General features: G+C 27.4%; 2 protein-coding genes across 2 annotated transcripts in view; both read right to left on the bottom strand.

The window, feature by feature from the left end:
- Positions 1-537: 537 nt before the first annotated feature.
- LOC136072078 (small ribosomal subunit protein mS37-like) lies at positions 538-9,910 on the bottom strand. The gene is made up of 3 exons (XM_065820263.1): positions 9,736-9,910; positions 9,494-9,609; positions 538-686 (listed from the first exon to the last, which is right to left on the bottom strand). Exons 1-3 carry the CDS (start codon positions 9,851-9,853, stop codon positions 555-557), a joined length of 366 nt encoding a protein of 121 aa, XP_065676335.1. The 5' UTR covers positions 9,854-9,910; the 3' UTR covers positions 538-554.
- Positions 9,911-10,489: 579 nt separating this feature from the next.
- LOC136072077 (ankyrin repeat and SAM domain-containing protein 6-like) overlaps positions 10,490-16,867 on the bottom strand; it is a 52,282-nt gene continuing 45,904 nt past the window's right edge. The window contains exon 14 of the mRNA XM_065820262.1: positions 10,490-10,887. The gene's annotated coding sequence lies outside the window, so the exon portion shown is untranslated. The remainder of the gene's footprint in view (positions 10,888-16,867) is intronic.

Below are 16,867 nucleotides of genomic sequence, written 5' to 3'. Positions count from 1 at the left end.
GTCTTGATTTAAATACATCGATTAGAGTGATTATGTCTATGGGGCAGGATGATTAGGATTAAGATTAGGTAATTAAGTCTACGGGGAAGGATGTATCAAATTTCTTGGAGGTAACCTTAAATCACCGGTAAATTTTAGCTTCACGAGTCATATTTTCCAATAGAATTATAATTAGAGCGATAAATTAGGATTCTAAAAAATACGACTTCAAGTCGCAATCGATTACATCGAAGTCACTCACATTTAAAATGTTTTGAGAAAGTCTTCATTAATCACTTAAATTTTTTTTTACATTTTTACATACATACACAAATTATAAAGAGCTATAATTTGATTTATTAATAGTTTACATAAAATAAAATGTTTTTTATTTTAAATTTTTTATTCTTCGCTTCATTTAATAACTTTTTTAAGATATCAATACTTTCTCAAAACTTTTAAAATATGACTATGCCGCTTTTTTTATGCTTTAAAATTAATTTGTGCAAGCAATTTGCCTGGAGGAAGCTATAAACTATGTTTTATAAGATAATAAACTTTGCGAGGTAATATCATTATTTTATCGGTAAAAACTGTTTTTTCTCATCTTTATTACGCGGAACAGTATATCTTGCGATAAGTTCGTCAAGTTTTTCTTGGTTCCATCCAGTTTTCTTTTCCTTTTTAGCAACATGATAATTTTCAATCTGAAAATAATTATAAATAATGTAAAGAATAAAAATTAAATAGTAATACAAATGTTCACTTTCTTATCTATAAAGTCATCTATAAGATAAATCATTCTGTTTTATAATCATCTCGAATTAATAAATTACAAAAAACATTTCAAAATTTTTTTTGCTTTTAGAAAAAAGCAATAACAACAATTAAAAACATAAGAGTAGAACGAGGTAGAAGAGTGTACGAGGTAGAAGAGTGTACGAGGTAGAAGAGTGTACGAGGTAGAAGAGTGTACGAGGTAGAAGAGTGTACGAGGTAGAAGAGTGTACGAGGTAGAAGAGTGTACGAGGTAGAAGAGTTTACGAGGTAGAAGAGTGTACGAGGTAGAAGAGTGTACGAGGTAGAAGAGTGTACGAGGTAGAAGAGTGTACGAGGTAGAAGAGTGTACGAGGTAGAAGAGTGTACGAGGTAGAAGAGTGTACGAGGTAGAAGAGTGTACGAGGTAGAAGAGTGTACGAGGTAGAAGAGCCAATTTAGGTAGAAGAGCGGAATCATGTTAGTAGGAAAAACTCGTATTGACACACAAACTAAGCGTTGATTAAATATCTTTTACGAAAAAGAGAACACAAAAAATGAAAATATATTAAACTGTTTACATTTTCATAACAGGTCCGTGCTATAGCTTAGAGATTTTTAGTTAAATTTGGAATTTTAGTTTTTTTGCGATTTCAACATCAGCTTTCAACAGTTAAAACTTTTGTCATTTTAGTTTACCTCGATTACCTCAGCTTACTTCAATTAAAATTTTAAATTTAAACTTAGAACAGAAAAATTATAAGATAATACCATTTAAAAAAATTTACATACACCTGGAGTTTATTTTACACAACATACGTAGCATATTGAGTATAAATCTCATTTATAAGTCGTTGTTCAAACTTTTATCTATATATGTGACGCATCTGACCAAAACCAGTCGGATGTCGCGTTATGTTATATTGAGAAAACCATCAAAACATCTCAAAAATTTAATTTTTATCATTATTTTTTTTTTTTTCATAATTGTTTACATAATTATGTAAACAATTATGCAAAATTATGTAAACAATTATGCAAAAAAATAAATAATGATAAAAATTGAATTTTTGAGATGTTTTGATGGTTTTCCCAATATAACATAACGCGACATCCGACTGGTTTTGGTCAGATGCGTCACATATGTTATTAAGTGTTAACGATGATAAGACTTCTACGAGTTCCCTATAACAATATCATTTTAACAAGTCTTTCATAATATATTCAACTAATGCTTTCTTAAAACTATTTTATTTTTATTTTATTATATTTTATTCTTTTTTAACTGAGTGTTATTTTTTCTGTTTTTTTTTTTTTAAACGGAAGTATATTTTGCTTATATTATGATGTGAAAAAAATTGTAACTAATATGAACTTGAGAAAATATATATATAAAAAAAAGTGTAAAGAAAAAATAAGTAAATTAAACAAACGCAAAAAATAAATAAATAAACAAACATGACAAAATGTGTAAAAAAAAAACCTTAGTATTTTTTAATAAATATACTTAATTAAAAATATATTCAATATATATATAATAACTTTTGGGAAAATATAAAAGCGCAGATGATAGACAATTGAATGTCAATGAATGACAATTGAAACTATTTATTTTAAATATTCTTTTTTTGATAAAACAAACTTAAAGTTTTGAAAAAGATTTTAAAACTTTTAAGTACAAAATACAGTTGTAACTTAACTATATTTTCCTAATATTTTGTAATCATGATGAGACAATTATAAAGCGATGTCATAACGCAATTATAAAGCGATGTCATAACGATTATATTTTGCATATTCATGAGCTTTAAAATACGATATAAGATATTAGTGTTATCTTATTCCAAAATTTACATCCAATCTTATTCATTTTATATATCAGCGATTTACTAGAGATTTTAGAAAACTCTAAACTCTTTGCAAATGACACCAAGTTAATCAGGAAAGTAGCTAGCTCTGAGAATTGTCAATTGCTTCAGAATGAAATTAACCAAGCCTGCGAATGGTAATAGATATCTGGCAATTACAATTTAATAGTGGAAAATATAGTATTATGCACTTTGGAAAAAATAACCTTGCCTATATTTATAAAAGACGACAAAATATTAGTAGTCTCTGATACCGAAAAAGATCTTGGAATGACTACGTCATCAAATCTTAAATGGGAAAGTCACATAACCAATTGCGCATCAAAAGCTTATTCAATGCTTGGAATGTTGAAAAAAATATTTCATTACATTAACAAAAAAATGTTTAAGATACTATACGTAACATTTATAAGACCCAGTTTTGAATTTGCGATACAGGCATGGTGCTCATACATTAAAAGTATTGCACTTGAACAAGTTCAACGTTACGCAACTAAATGTATACCCCAGATTGAAAACAAAGTTATGAAACAAGAAAATACTTTTCTTAAGCACACCGGACAAAAGACGTAAAAGAGGTGACGTAATTCAAATGTAAAAACTAATTAAAATAATAAATATTGTAGAACTAAATTGTAATATTTTTTTCTTGTATCAGCCCAACACAAAGGGCCATAAATTAAAATTCATATTCGTCATCAGTTCTTAACAAATAGAGTCTCATCAATGAGAAACAAACTACCAGATTTTATCAAATCAAAAGTGAAAGCTTGAACTTATTCAAAACTCACATTGATAAATATCTTGAGCTGTATGATTTGTAATTTATAATTTAATTTATTTACCTAGAATAACTACACAATGTATATGCTGTCAAAGTGAAATTAATTACTATTAATTTCACACATAGTTTTCGAACTACTACAGTTTTCTATTATGTTATATTATATATGTTTAAACGATTTTGTAGAGCCAGACGACGAAACTAGCCAAGACAATGCACGGTGAATAGTTTTATACAAGCTAGGGGACAAAAGTCAGTTTAAAGAATCGACTAGATGATGATATATTCACAAAAACAATTCCTCATTGGTAATATCTTGAGTCATTATTTATGTTAAACATTAAAATGTAATTTTATTTATGAAAAAATTTGAGTTAAAAGTTTACAATACTTGTAGTACCATTTAACAAAAGATTTAAAAAATTATTTTGTTGTTGTCATGGATTCATTTTGTTACTAAAATGGATTTTACTCTAGAAGGTAAGTACTTTGTATCTTATTGAAAATTTAACTCAAATAAGTCGCATAAGTAGTGCCTTGTAGATTTAAAAAAAAAAATTTTTTTTAAACCTACAGGGCACCACTTATGCAATTTTTTTTGTATTTTAATTTTATAGATAGTATATAATCATGTTCTTTGAAGGTGATCACATCTTGAGCTACTACTATCAAAGAACAGTATTTCTTTTTGAATTTTAAAAGTTATTTTTCTACCTTTATAGATCTCGTCCACAAAGTGCTACCATAGTTGCTTTAACGTTGCATTTTACATTCCTTTTCATTCATTTTAATTGAATTGTCAATGTTGGAATTCAATTCTAAATGTAGAAGTGCCTTTTTAACACTAATTTTCTTTTAATTTTAACTTCACAAATCAGTCTAGCATAAGCAACAAGCTGCTCCATCAGGTTTTGCGACCCATGATTAAATGGGTGAGCTTTCCAAACTCAACTTTTACTTACTTTCGTAAATAATTTTCAACTTTGTTTGGGGACCTTTTAAAACAATTTTACAATTTTTTTGACTTTTGTTATAGCAGGTCCAATAACTTGGTGCTTAATTTTAACTTCAGATTTTTCATTATTTAACAATAAACCATTTGAATCTCAAATATAATCTTAATCTTCAAAAAACAATTTCTACTTTAATAAACGGTACTTAATTTATTTAAAAAACGAACTTCGTTAATTAAAGCGATGTTAAGAAAACCTTTGTAAATCACCCACATATTTGTAATTAAATTGAGTGGGCTTAAAAATGGAATTCAAACCATGCACACATTGGAATTAGAATGAATAAAAAAAATTCATAATAAAATTAAGGTATTCCTTCTATTAAAAATTTTTGATCTTCCCATTAGCAAGTGCTAAAGTTTTATTTATTTTTAATAATATATTAGTTTTGATATTATAAACATTTATTAAAAATTGTTTATAAACTATGAGTCACTATATATACATTTTTTATAGGTTTAAATTTTTTTTTTTTTACTGATTGGTAAAAAAATAAAAGTGAAGTAATTAGCACAATGTTAGTCAAAAATTTAATAGTTAATAAATAAACTTTCTCCTTCATTTTATAGAAAAAATAAAAATAATGAAGAAACTTGATTGCCAGTTCTGCATACTGATTAGTTTATGGAACTTCTGGTTACAATAGTTTTGGATTATAAAACCTTTTTCGCAGTGATTTTTTGTAAGCCTGCAACGTTCTTTTCACATTGTTTTTAATAAACAAAAATAAATTTCTTTCTCTGGTAAAAAAAAAAGAGAGTTACTATTGCTTTAGATATTTTGTACATATATGTACATATTTTGTACATATATGTACATATTTTATACATATATGTACATATTTTGTACATATATGTACATATTTTGTACATATATGTACATATTTTGTACATATATGTACATATTTTATACATATATGTACATATTTTGTACATATATGTATATATTTTATACATATATGTACATATTTTGTACATATATGTACATATTTTGTACATATATGTACATATTTTATACATATATGTACATATTTTGTACATATATGTACATATTTTGTACATATATGTACATATTTTGTACATATATGTACATATTTTGTACATATATGTACATATTTTGTACATATATGTATATATTTTATACATATATGTACATATTTTATACATATATGTACATATTTTGTACATATATGTACATATTTTATACATATATGTACATATTTTGTACATATATGTACATATTTTGTACATATATGTACATATTTTGTACATATATGTACATATTTTGTACATATATGTACATATTTTATACATATATGTACATATTTTATACATATATGTACATATTTTGTACATATATGTACATATTTTGTACATATATGTACATATTTTATACATATATGTACATATTTTGTACATATATGTACATATTTTGTACATATATGTACATATTTTATACATATATGTACATATTTTGTACATATATGTACATATTTTGTACATATATGTATATATTTTATACATATATGTACATATTTTGCAGAAGAGCAATGTTTTTAGTTTGTATTTTCGATAAAATACAGTAAAAGAGAGAATAAAACATTGCAAAGAGAATACAAAATCAAACAGAGAGAGCAACTATACCAAACATATAATCAAACAGTTGCTATACCAAAGCCTATATTTAATTTAAAGACTTTAATTATAATTTAATTTAATTTAGATTTTAATAATTAAATTATTAATTAAATTAATAAAATTAATAATAAATTTAATTTTTATTTTAAAAACTTTTTATTTACAAATCAAGCTTAAACTTGTTGTACCTTTTTTTTAATTCCCAAGAAATTTTGTAACTCTCTGAATTTTGGGACGAACAATTTGTACAGGATTCTGGGACTGCCATCCTTATTGTGAAGTATTTCCATCTTACAATAACTTATCTAAATCTAAAAGTTTGTGTTACCCTCCAGAAGACTTTATTTCTGTGTCAGAAACATGAGCTGAAATTAAATTTTGTGCCATTTTGAATAAAACAACTGAACATTTAATTGAGATAAAAATCAATTTTCTTAAAAATGCACCTTCTAATTCTTCAATTACATTATTAAGCAAATTGATTGATTGGTTTTGGTTGGAATGATTTTGATTGATTTTTTCAAGTTCTGATAGACCTAATAGGAAGTTATAACAAAGATCAAATGTGAAAGCACAGCGCATTTTATTGAAATAGACAGTTTTGATTCAAGACATTTGTTTTGATATTAAAAAGTTAAACAAAGTTTGATATTAAAAAGTTAAAAAAAGTAAAACATTTATTAAAAATTGTTTATAAACTATGAATCAAAAGTCTTAGTTTGAACCTCCGGTTCTGATATACCTCCGTTACATATCTAAGACACCTCTGTTACATCTCTAGATGATTTAATTAAAAAACGTAGTGTATTATTAAGAACGCTATCTTCTGGCCATGATATTGATTGTTTCAAACTTGAAAAACTTTCTGAAACTAGAACTTTGTATCAAGATTTATATTTGGGAACTATATGGCTGTTTCAGTGCACAAAACTTTAACAATACAGAAATTTTAAAATTGTTTATTCCTTCAATTAGCCAGCTCTCTAAGGTTTTGAATTTGATTGCCCCGCCTTCAAAAAATGGCAAATAGTTTTTTTCCAATTGTTCATTTAATGTTTCAGATGACGAGCCTGAAGATTCAAGAAATAAGTATTCTAAATAAGAATACTTTATTTTTTTACTAAATGCCGAGTTAAAACAACTGCAAAAGAAACAAATATCAAGAATTTAAGTTTTTATTAAGAGCTTGTTAATTAATTTATTATTCAAGATTTTTTTTTTTTTCAAGATTTTTTTTTTTTTAAGATTTTTTTTTTTTAAATCTTATTTAGGTGCTTAAAGAAGTCTTTATGGTCTTTTCACAGAGCATCGTCGATAAGCATTTAATTGGAAGTTCACGCCTCTTTCCTAACTGATGCTGCAAAACTTACCTAGTTTTGAACCACGGATCTTTTGTTTCTGAGGCAAGTGCGCTACAACTGCGCCATGGCTGCAAATCAGCACAAAAAAAAAGCTTACAAAATTTTACCTTTAATTTTAGTTTTTTTTTTTTTTAGAATCTTAAAAAATCAAAAGTTATTAAAATTTTTGCAGTTTGCAAAGTTGCATTTTAAAATATATATGATAACAAAGAATTAATTATCACACTTGAAGTCTTGGACTTCTTGGATGTAATAAACATTTCAAATTTTTAGTTAAAAGAAAATCTTTTTTAATGGTACTGTGCATATTGTACAACAAAATGTATTGGAAACAATAGAAAAACATTTTTATACGTAGCCATATTATGATTCTATGCAATTCACCTGGTCAAAAATTCTAATTCAACTTAAATGCTACATTCATTAGACAGTTTTTTTTGTTTTTTTTAAACATCTTTGCTTCCAACAAGGCTGCAAGCAACCACCAATTAAAGTTGGAAGTTACTGGAAGAGAAAAGATGAAGATTGTAGAGCAAGATAACGATTGACGGATGACTTAAAGGATTGCAAATTATATGAATCAGGAAAGCAAGATAAAGGAAACAAATTCCAAAAAGCTGATGTTCGAGGAAAAAAACTAAATGAATAAGCGTTTTTGGAGCACTTAGGAACAGTCACAGAAAAAGGATGAGACTTAATTGAATGACGAGTAACACAAGAATGAATTTTAGTAGATGGCACAAGAGATGTTAGCTCTTTAGAGCAGTGCCCATTATAGTATTTGTAGAAAAGAGAAAGAGAAGCAACATTACAACATTGTGATAATGGTTGGAGGTTGGCTGCAAGAGCAGGTCCAACTATGTTTACAATTCGTTTTTGCACCTTGTCTAAAAGAGAAAGGGTATCATTAGAAGATCCACTCCAGATATGACAACAGTATTCCATACAAGGCCGGATTTGAGATTTATAGAGATAGAGAATAGAATCCGAAGTAAGAAAGTGTAGAGCTCAATAAAGAGATGCAACCTTAGCAGATGCTAATTTTGCAACTGATTTGATATATGGTTTCCAAGAAAGATTGGAGGTAAGAGTTAATCCTAGAAGATGAAGAGTAGATGACTCATCGAGTACATCACCGTTCATAAATATAGGAAGATCTAAATTATTGTGATAATGATTGGCTGAAAAAATTGAGTTTTATCTGTATTGAAGTTCACCAGCCACTGTAAGCCCCATGCTGTAGCAAAAGTGAGATCCTTTTCAAGCTCAAATGCCCCCTCCAAGCAATCAGAGAGTGTTGGTTTCTTATTAGGACAAGATTAAATGGTAGTATCGTCAGCAAACAATGCCACCTTAGATGTGAGAATATCTGGAAGTTCGTACAATATAATATATGAGTACATCACCGTTCATAAATATAGGAAGATCTAAATTACTGCAATAACAATTGGCTGAAAAAATTGGGCTTTATCTGAATTAAAGATAAATGATAGTATCATCAGCGAACAATGCCACCTTAGATGTGAGAATTTCTGAAGATCATTAATGTAAATTAAAAAGAGTATAGGGCCAAGGATAGAACCTTAAGGAACCCTTGAAGCTACAGGATATGAAGAAGAGTGCTGTCCATCGAGGATAACTTTTATGCTACAATTGGAAAGGAAGGAACCAATAATCCTAAAGATGTTACCTGATGCACTGTAAGAAGAAATTTAATTTTGTAAAAATTTTGTAAACATATGTATAACATAATTACTGTAACAATAATGAATTAAAAAAAAAAGTAGGATTAAAAACATAGACCTATCATAATCACCAAAAATGGACTTAAAATAGTTTTGCTTTGCAGCAATGATATAGACGTAACATGATCAGTTTCATGGGTTCTAGTTATTATTATTAATAGTTAATGTTATCAACTTCTTTTTTTATATTTACTTTTTTTATATTTATCTTATAGAAAAAGATAGGTGCTATTTGCTCAATGCATAATAGTTTAAGTATTGTAGTATCATTGTAAATCACATGTTATTTATTCATTGTACTACATGTTAACACAAGTTTAAATTTTACACATTAAAAAGCATCAACTTACTGATTCATTAGCACACAAAAGAAATGCTTCTATCTCTTTTGAGCAGGGTGCGTCACTGTGACCATTAACTTTCCAGCAATCAAACATACTTGACATTTGCTCAACGCAGGATGGTGCTAAAGTGAAAACAAAAATTTAAAATTTAAAAACAAAATGAGAAATATTTAATTTTAAAAATTAAATTTTAAATTTAAAAAAATCTAAACATTATATAAAGTGATAAAAAAAGGATAAAAAATTACTTCCAGCAACTTTTTTCAAAGGAGGAGCACGTGGTCGAAGCACAGCAGGTACTTTACCACGTTTGACACCATATAATATACTTTGTTTTCGAGCATATAGTTGCTCGGTTAACTTCATAATCACTTTTCAATTCAAATACTTAAATATCATTAGAAGATTCTGATTTAATTTAACAAAACATGTTAAATTAAATTAGAAATTTTAAATCTAAATTATAAACTAAAGTTGAGTAACGACAATATGAAAAGAGGGAAAAAAAACAAAAAACCTATGCTATTAAATAAATAAACAAATGCATAGGTTTACCCACAGATACTGTGTTTTGCAGGAATAATGGATAAGTTGGCAAAACACTTGCTCAGCTGGGCAACAAATTATTATAATAATAGAAATCTTTAATATTCAAGTGCTTTTTGGTGAAATAGTTCACCATTCACCATTAAATAAGATAAATAGTTGTGTTTATTTTGTCACCCATAAATCCTAACCCAATAAACAATACTTTAAGAATTTCTATAAATGAAAGCATATTGACCTAAAAAATAAAAAAAAAATTCATACCTGTACATTAAGATATGGCAAAAATCAATGGGTATAAACAACAGTTTATGAAATTTACATGAAAGAAGTTTCTTTTGAAACTTTTAATAATGATAGCAAGTATAACAATATTTGAGATTGAGAAATAAAAATTAAGAGAATACAACTTTCTATTTACAAATGTCAAGGGTCAAACTTCAGAAAATAGAAGAATTTAAACTATAGCAAGATAAAATTATTTGTCAAGTACTAAAAATTCTTTATTTACAAAAAGTTTACAAAACTATTATAATACATAATAATTTAAAAAAATTTCTAAAAACGAAAAATTGAAAATAAAACATATTAAGAAAAAAGATGTTTTTTAAAAAATTAAATATAAACATTTAACCATATATGTAAGCAAAAAAGATTAAAAAAGAAAAATTAAAAACTTAGGTTTGTTATATATAGATAAGTTTACTTTTATGTTTAAATATATCTTTAAAAGATTACGGAAGATTATTACGAAACTACGAACTTCATTTTCTTTTATAAATTGCCATAAATAATCATGCAGCTAGATAAATTGTGCAAGTGAAGAATATTCTTGATAAAATTCAATTTGCCAACTAAAAAACAAAAAAATTTTGGATAAAATAAAAACAACAAATTTTTTATTTTAATTTACTTTTGATTTTTTACTTCTCTTTTTTCATTATACTTTTTTATCTTTTATCTTATAAAATGTTTTACTTTTATATCTTTGAAATTTTTGAACTTATATTAAGGAACTGAAAAAAGTATGACTAAACTGGTATTGAAAATTGGGGCAGTCTTCTTAATCAGATTTTCACTGTTCTTTCTACCCGAACCCACTTTACCGTCTTTTCTGTTTACTTTTATAGTTTTCAGAAAATATTTGTAGAATTTTAATTTTTTTATGAGTGCCTAGGTTTATTAAATACACTTATATGTTTGCAATATTGTATGTATGAGTGGTTCCACTGCTGACAATACTTGCTTGTCTCTATAAAATTGATATTATACTGTAGTTCAATTGCTATTTATTTTTTTAGTCCTAAAATGAGTGAACCGAGTAAAAGATAACGAACCTATAGTTTTAACACTGACTGGGAGGAATCTGAGACTGGAAAGAATCATTTTGTTTCATTAATTTGAAAAATAATTTTCCCATTGCTTCTTTCTAAATTTCTTGCTGACAAAAAAGAAGAAACCTTTCATTGGTGGTGAGATGTTTAAAGAAGTTTGTATAGAAGTAAGTAGAACTGGTACTGATTGTTAGTTAGAGGGATTTTCTAACAAATACAAGACGTCACAAGAAGAATATATGTAATTTTAACAGACATACAAACTCGGTTAGGGACTGACTTGGAAATATGTGGCTGTTTCTTATTTGATATTGCAGGGAAAAGAAAAAAATATAGCTGAAATAATAAGCTCTGTAAAGTCATTTAAAGGATTTGGATTTGTTAATATTACATCTGCAGATCAAGCCTCTTGTACATTTCCACATGTAAAGAAAGTGTTAGGGAACAATGAATTAAAAGTGTCATTTTTTATTAAGCACCTTCAAGTACTTAAAAAGCAGTTTGAAGAGATTTTTGCAGTTTACACATATTGAGTCTATAGTTTCCTTCTGTAGCTTCTATTGTTTCCTTCTGTAGCTTCTACTTGCCAAATAAATGTAATGAAAATGGCCGGATGTATTGTAGAATTTGTTCAAGGAAAGGCAGAAGAACTAGAAGTTTAGACCTAAAGAATGTTATTTTGCTAAAATCCTTAATATCAGAGGACTTTTGGATTAGAGTGGACAGAAAATTTTATTGCAGCATATAAAATTAAATCATTTTTATCATTGTGAATTTGTGAATCAAATGTGAATAATTGTTTTCAAACATAAAACTAATAAAATCAAGATATTGATCTTAACTCACCAACAAGCATCTTTATGATTGTTTGCTAACAAGATTATCAACATTCTCCTAATTATGAGGCATTGTCTAATGATATGCAATGCCAAAGATGACATTGACATATAGATAGATTTTTTTATCAAAATGTTTTGTTTGTATTAGTGTTTTTTGTTTAGCTTGTTTAGATTTTGTAAATACATTTCTCTGTGTGTATGTAAATTTGAATAGTAATTTTATTATTTTGAAATATTTTTGTCTATCATTTATTAATAATTATGAATATAAGAAATAAATTATGGAAAAATAAGAAGTTAAGGAGGGAGTTTGTCATTTTTTTTATTTTAGTTTTTATTTTGACTCTCAACAAGGCTGCGAGCCATGTTGGGAGTAAATCAGAATAAAAAATACAAGGCTGCAAGCAACCACTATTAAGTTGAAAGTTACTAGAAAAAAAGAGTTAAAGAGCAAAGAAATGGTTGACAGAAGACTTAAAAAGTTGAAGGTTGTATGAGTCAGGAAAACATGAAGATGGGAGAAAGTTCCAAAGCGTTGAAGTGTGGGGAAAAAAACTAGATGAATAAAAGTTTTTAGAGCATGCAGGTACAGATACAGTAAAAGAATGAGACTGATGAATGATAAGTCAAGCAAGATTGAGTTTTAGTTGATGGATATTTTAAAATATGGCGGTATACACCACCCAATATTTTAAACTGCCTAATCTATAGGTTTCATAATGATATCAGGAATGTTGACTCAAACTGTGTATGAAAAAATGCCAAAAGCATCTCACAACAATTCATACAGAAAGAATTGTTCAAATCTATTGCATAAACATTACGATGCAAGACTTCTTTAAAGCATTTGAGATATATGTCAACCAACTATTAGGAGAAAGGATAAGAGGAACACTGCTTTTTTTCTTTCTCAAAATTTGATCAGAAACTAGGTATGAAAGTTGCAGCTTCCGATCTTTCGAATCCGTTTCAAAATTAGCATCTGCTAAGGTTGTATCTTTTTATCGAGCTTGACACTTTCTTACTACAGATTCTATTCTCTACCTATAAATCTCAAATCCGGCCTTGTATGGAATGCCATATCTATGGCATTATTAGAACCAACCTTCAACCATTATCACATCGTAATGCTGCTTTTCTTTTCTACAAATACTATAATAGGCACTGCTCTAAAGAGCTAGCGTCTCTTGTGCCATCTACTAAAATTCATTCTCGTGTTACTCGTCATTCAATCAAGTCTCATCCTTTTTCTGTGACTGTTCTTAAGTGCTCCAAAAACTCTTATTTCTCTAGCTTTTTTCCTCGAACATCAGTTCTTTGGAATTTGCTTCCTTCATCTTGCTTTCCTGATTCATACACTTTACAATCTTTTAAGTCGCCTGTCAATCGTTATCTTGCTCTACAATCATCATCTTTTCTCTTCCAGTAACTTCCAACTCTAATAGTGGTTGCTTGCAGTCTTGTTAGAAACGAAGAAAAAAAAAAAAAAATAGAGCACTTGAAGCAAACTGAAAGAGCCAATTAGGAGTCCACTGAAAGTTAACAAGAAGGAACAAAAAAGAGGTGCAGTGACTACCTAACCCTTTTGGGCAAGGGCTACCCACATGATTTCAAAGCAATCAACCTTAAAAGAAAATCTTAAGCTGTTGTTATTGCTAATTGTTGCTAAGTTAATTAGCAATAGTATCAGATTGCAAAAAAACAATGTTTTGCTGGAAACAAACTAGATAATATTTTTGGAAAATATTTAGTTGCAGGAAAACCAAGTGCCTAAATTACCTTGTTGCTTGTTGCGTTAGCCTGACAAATCTGACTGAAGAGGTTGTCCTTCAATAAAAAATTTTTTCTGATCACTTGGTCAAGATTGAAGTAAATGTAGGTGGTGGTTGATAATGTCAAATTATGTTCAGGCTAATTTTTTGCATGATTGCTTACACTGTTTCCCTTGACAACTGTCAAAGAAAACAGTGTTAAATAAACAAATCTCAATTTCTAACTACTAAAATGTTTTAGACTTGAAAATGCAAAAGTTTTTAAAAATTCTGTTTTAATTAATCCTTTACAAACATTCAGTTACAAAGTTTTCATCTGTTTTCAAAGTTTTCATCAGTTGACTCAGACCACTTTTTAAACTCACCAGACCTTTTGTGAAGACCTATTTGTCTTTGCTCTCTGTGTGCTTCATATTTGGATCTTAGTGTTGCTGGCTATTATCATTTGTTTTGTAAAAAAATCGAGTTATCACATGCTTGACCTGGACATATGCATATCTATCAACTAATCTATCGATTGTGAAATCTGATTGGTTGTGAAATCTGATTGGTTGTGCAATTAACTTGAGTTCTCTGACTATTCTTATATGTATTTTTGCACCAATCTTCACTCAATCATCTTTCTTTTTGTTCTTTGTTATTCTCCTTCTTAGCACAACTACCAAGACAAGACTTACCAAGATTCTGATTAAATTGACCAAGTCAATAGTTGTTATTAGTGACTTAAATGGTCATCCCACTAAATGGCTTTGTTTTAGCAACACTGAGCTGACTGTAAAGCTTAACATTTTTTATTAATTCAAATACTTACTTTTCACCTAAAGGCTGATTGTTGATGACTGAAGTTGTTGTTGATGGCTTACTCTTCAAGTTTCTTTGAAGGGGTCGTTTTTAAAATTTCAAGTAATCAAGGATGAAAAAAATTCATTGAACCAATAAAGTTTTTTATCTATATTAATGAACTTTCTGATAATCATACCTCTATAATGACTGTTGATAGAAAGTGATGATGATATATATCTGTTTATAAAATAGTAACTAAACAATTATTATATATGATATAATAACAATATAATATATATAGTGTGAAGATTTAAATAAAGATAAAATGTGCTCCAGAGTACAAAAATGTTGACAACCCTTGATATAGACAAACAAAAAAGATTTTAAACTGTCTAATCTATAGGTTTCATAATGATATAAGGAATGTTGACTCAAGCTGTGTAATGTTGTTTAATTTTTTTTTAAGCAAATTCATTTTCAAAGAGGTAAACCACTATATAAGTTAGGAGAGAATTACTACATAAGTTAAAAAAAAAGATATAGCAAAAAACTGTTTGCAATATAACTTAAATTATACAAATAAAAATCTAGAAAACAAAAGAAAACATAAAAGTTGGAGGAAATTCTAAAGCGCTGACAATTAAGAAAAAAATGAAAAAAATGTCATAACTAAAACAAGCTAACTAATCTTGTATGCTTAATAACAAATAGTTTTAAATAAAATATTCAAAATAAATATAATAAAAATTAAATTAATAAAAATAATAATATTACTAAAATTATGTTTCAGAATCTCAGATTAAATAAATTTTTTATTTTATAGATAAATAAAATTTTTCCATAATATCTCCATAATAATATGATATTATGGAGATAATATACCATGATATCTTCCTGTAAAAAAATTTTCACTTTGGACTGGACATCAGTCCAACTTTTATTATCTTATACTAACATTTATTCTTAATAAAAACTTTTATCTCTTTTATCTTTTGTTTCTAATACTCTTGGTTCTGCCATTTGATATAAAACCCTCACCTTCTAATTGAACACCTGGTGACAAAAATTTGGCACATTCATTGAGCAATTAAAACTTATGGAATTTTTAATTATCTAGCCTCACTTTTCCTGTTGTTTTTCTTATAAATTGTCAGTTTTTTTTAAAGTGTTAGTTTTCTTTCACTGAAAGTTTTGTTTATTTAGATGAGTTAATAAAAAAAAGTTATTGCAAAATGTAGTCAACGACTTAATTAAACAAATATTGTAATTTGCATCCTAATGCTAAACTAATTTTAAGTATTTTGTTTCCTATAATCACCACAAAAGAACCATTAAATGCTTTGTGGCAAAATGGAAAAACAATAATCCATAATCATGCAGAAAAATAAAAATTATGTTTGTAACATCGTCTGAAAGATCTCTTGAACAACTGGTTTGGAACTTCAACAAAAAAAATTAGAAAGAAATTCAAGTGCAGTCATTCCTACATTGTAAAAACATTAAAAAAAAAAAGTTCTTCATCGCACTGATAAAGAGTTAGAGCAGTTGCAACTGTGAAAGAATTTGTCACAAATTCAGAAACTATGATTTTGTCATTGATGATGAGTCGTATTTTACAATTTAACATACAAATAAAAATTCTAGTAGATTTTACTTAGATATTTTCTTTTTTTATCCAAAAAATGCTCAAAAAAATGTAAAATATAAGCACAAAAAAAAAATTTGAAAAAAAAAATTGTGTAGATTTCCATATCTCTGGTGAAATCTTTCAACCATTTATCGTTCCTGCAGGACTGGCAATTAACCAAACATGACATAAAAAAATATAATAATAAAAATGACATAAAAATAATTGCATCATCAAAAGATTAATTCCTTTTATTAACAAATATCACAGTGAGGATTATTATGTATTTTGGCCTCTTTGCACTCTGCAATTCACTTTTATCAGGCCTCTTTGCACTATGCCATAAGTGTGAACAATTACCTGTATGAAAAAAAAATCTATTATATTACCTATATTAGATACCCTAGCTCATGTCCCAGAATTATGACCTATTGAGGATTACTGGTCCTTAAAGGCTATGAGTATAAAAACAATTGGCT

Source organism: Hydra vulgaris, chromosome 15, assembly GCF_038396675.1.
Source record: "Hydra vulgaris chromosome 15, alternate assembly HydraT2T_AEP".
NCBI lineage: Eukaryota > Metazoa > Cnidaria > Hydrozoa > Anthoathecata > Hydridae > Hydra > Hydra vulgaris.
This window is presented reverse-complemented; position numbering and strand designations above follow the sequence as displayed.

Coding starts and splice junctions, on each gene's coding strand:
- LOC136072078 (XM_065820263.1), bottom strand. CDS start 9,853: ATGAAGTTAACCGAGCAACTATATGCTCGAAAACAAAGTATATTATAT. Junction 9,610..9,735: donor TTTGAAAAAAGTTGCTGGAA/GTAATTTTTTAT, acceptor TTTTCACTTTAG/CACCATCCTGCGTTGAGCAA. Junction 687..9,493: donor TTTTGTGTGCTAATGAATCA/GTAAGTTGATGC, acceptor AATTATTTTCAG/ATTGAAAATTATCATGTTGC.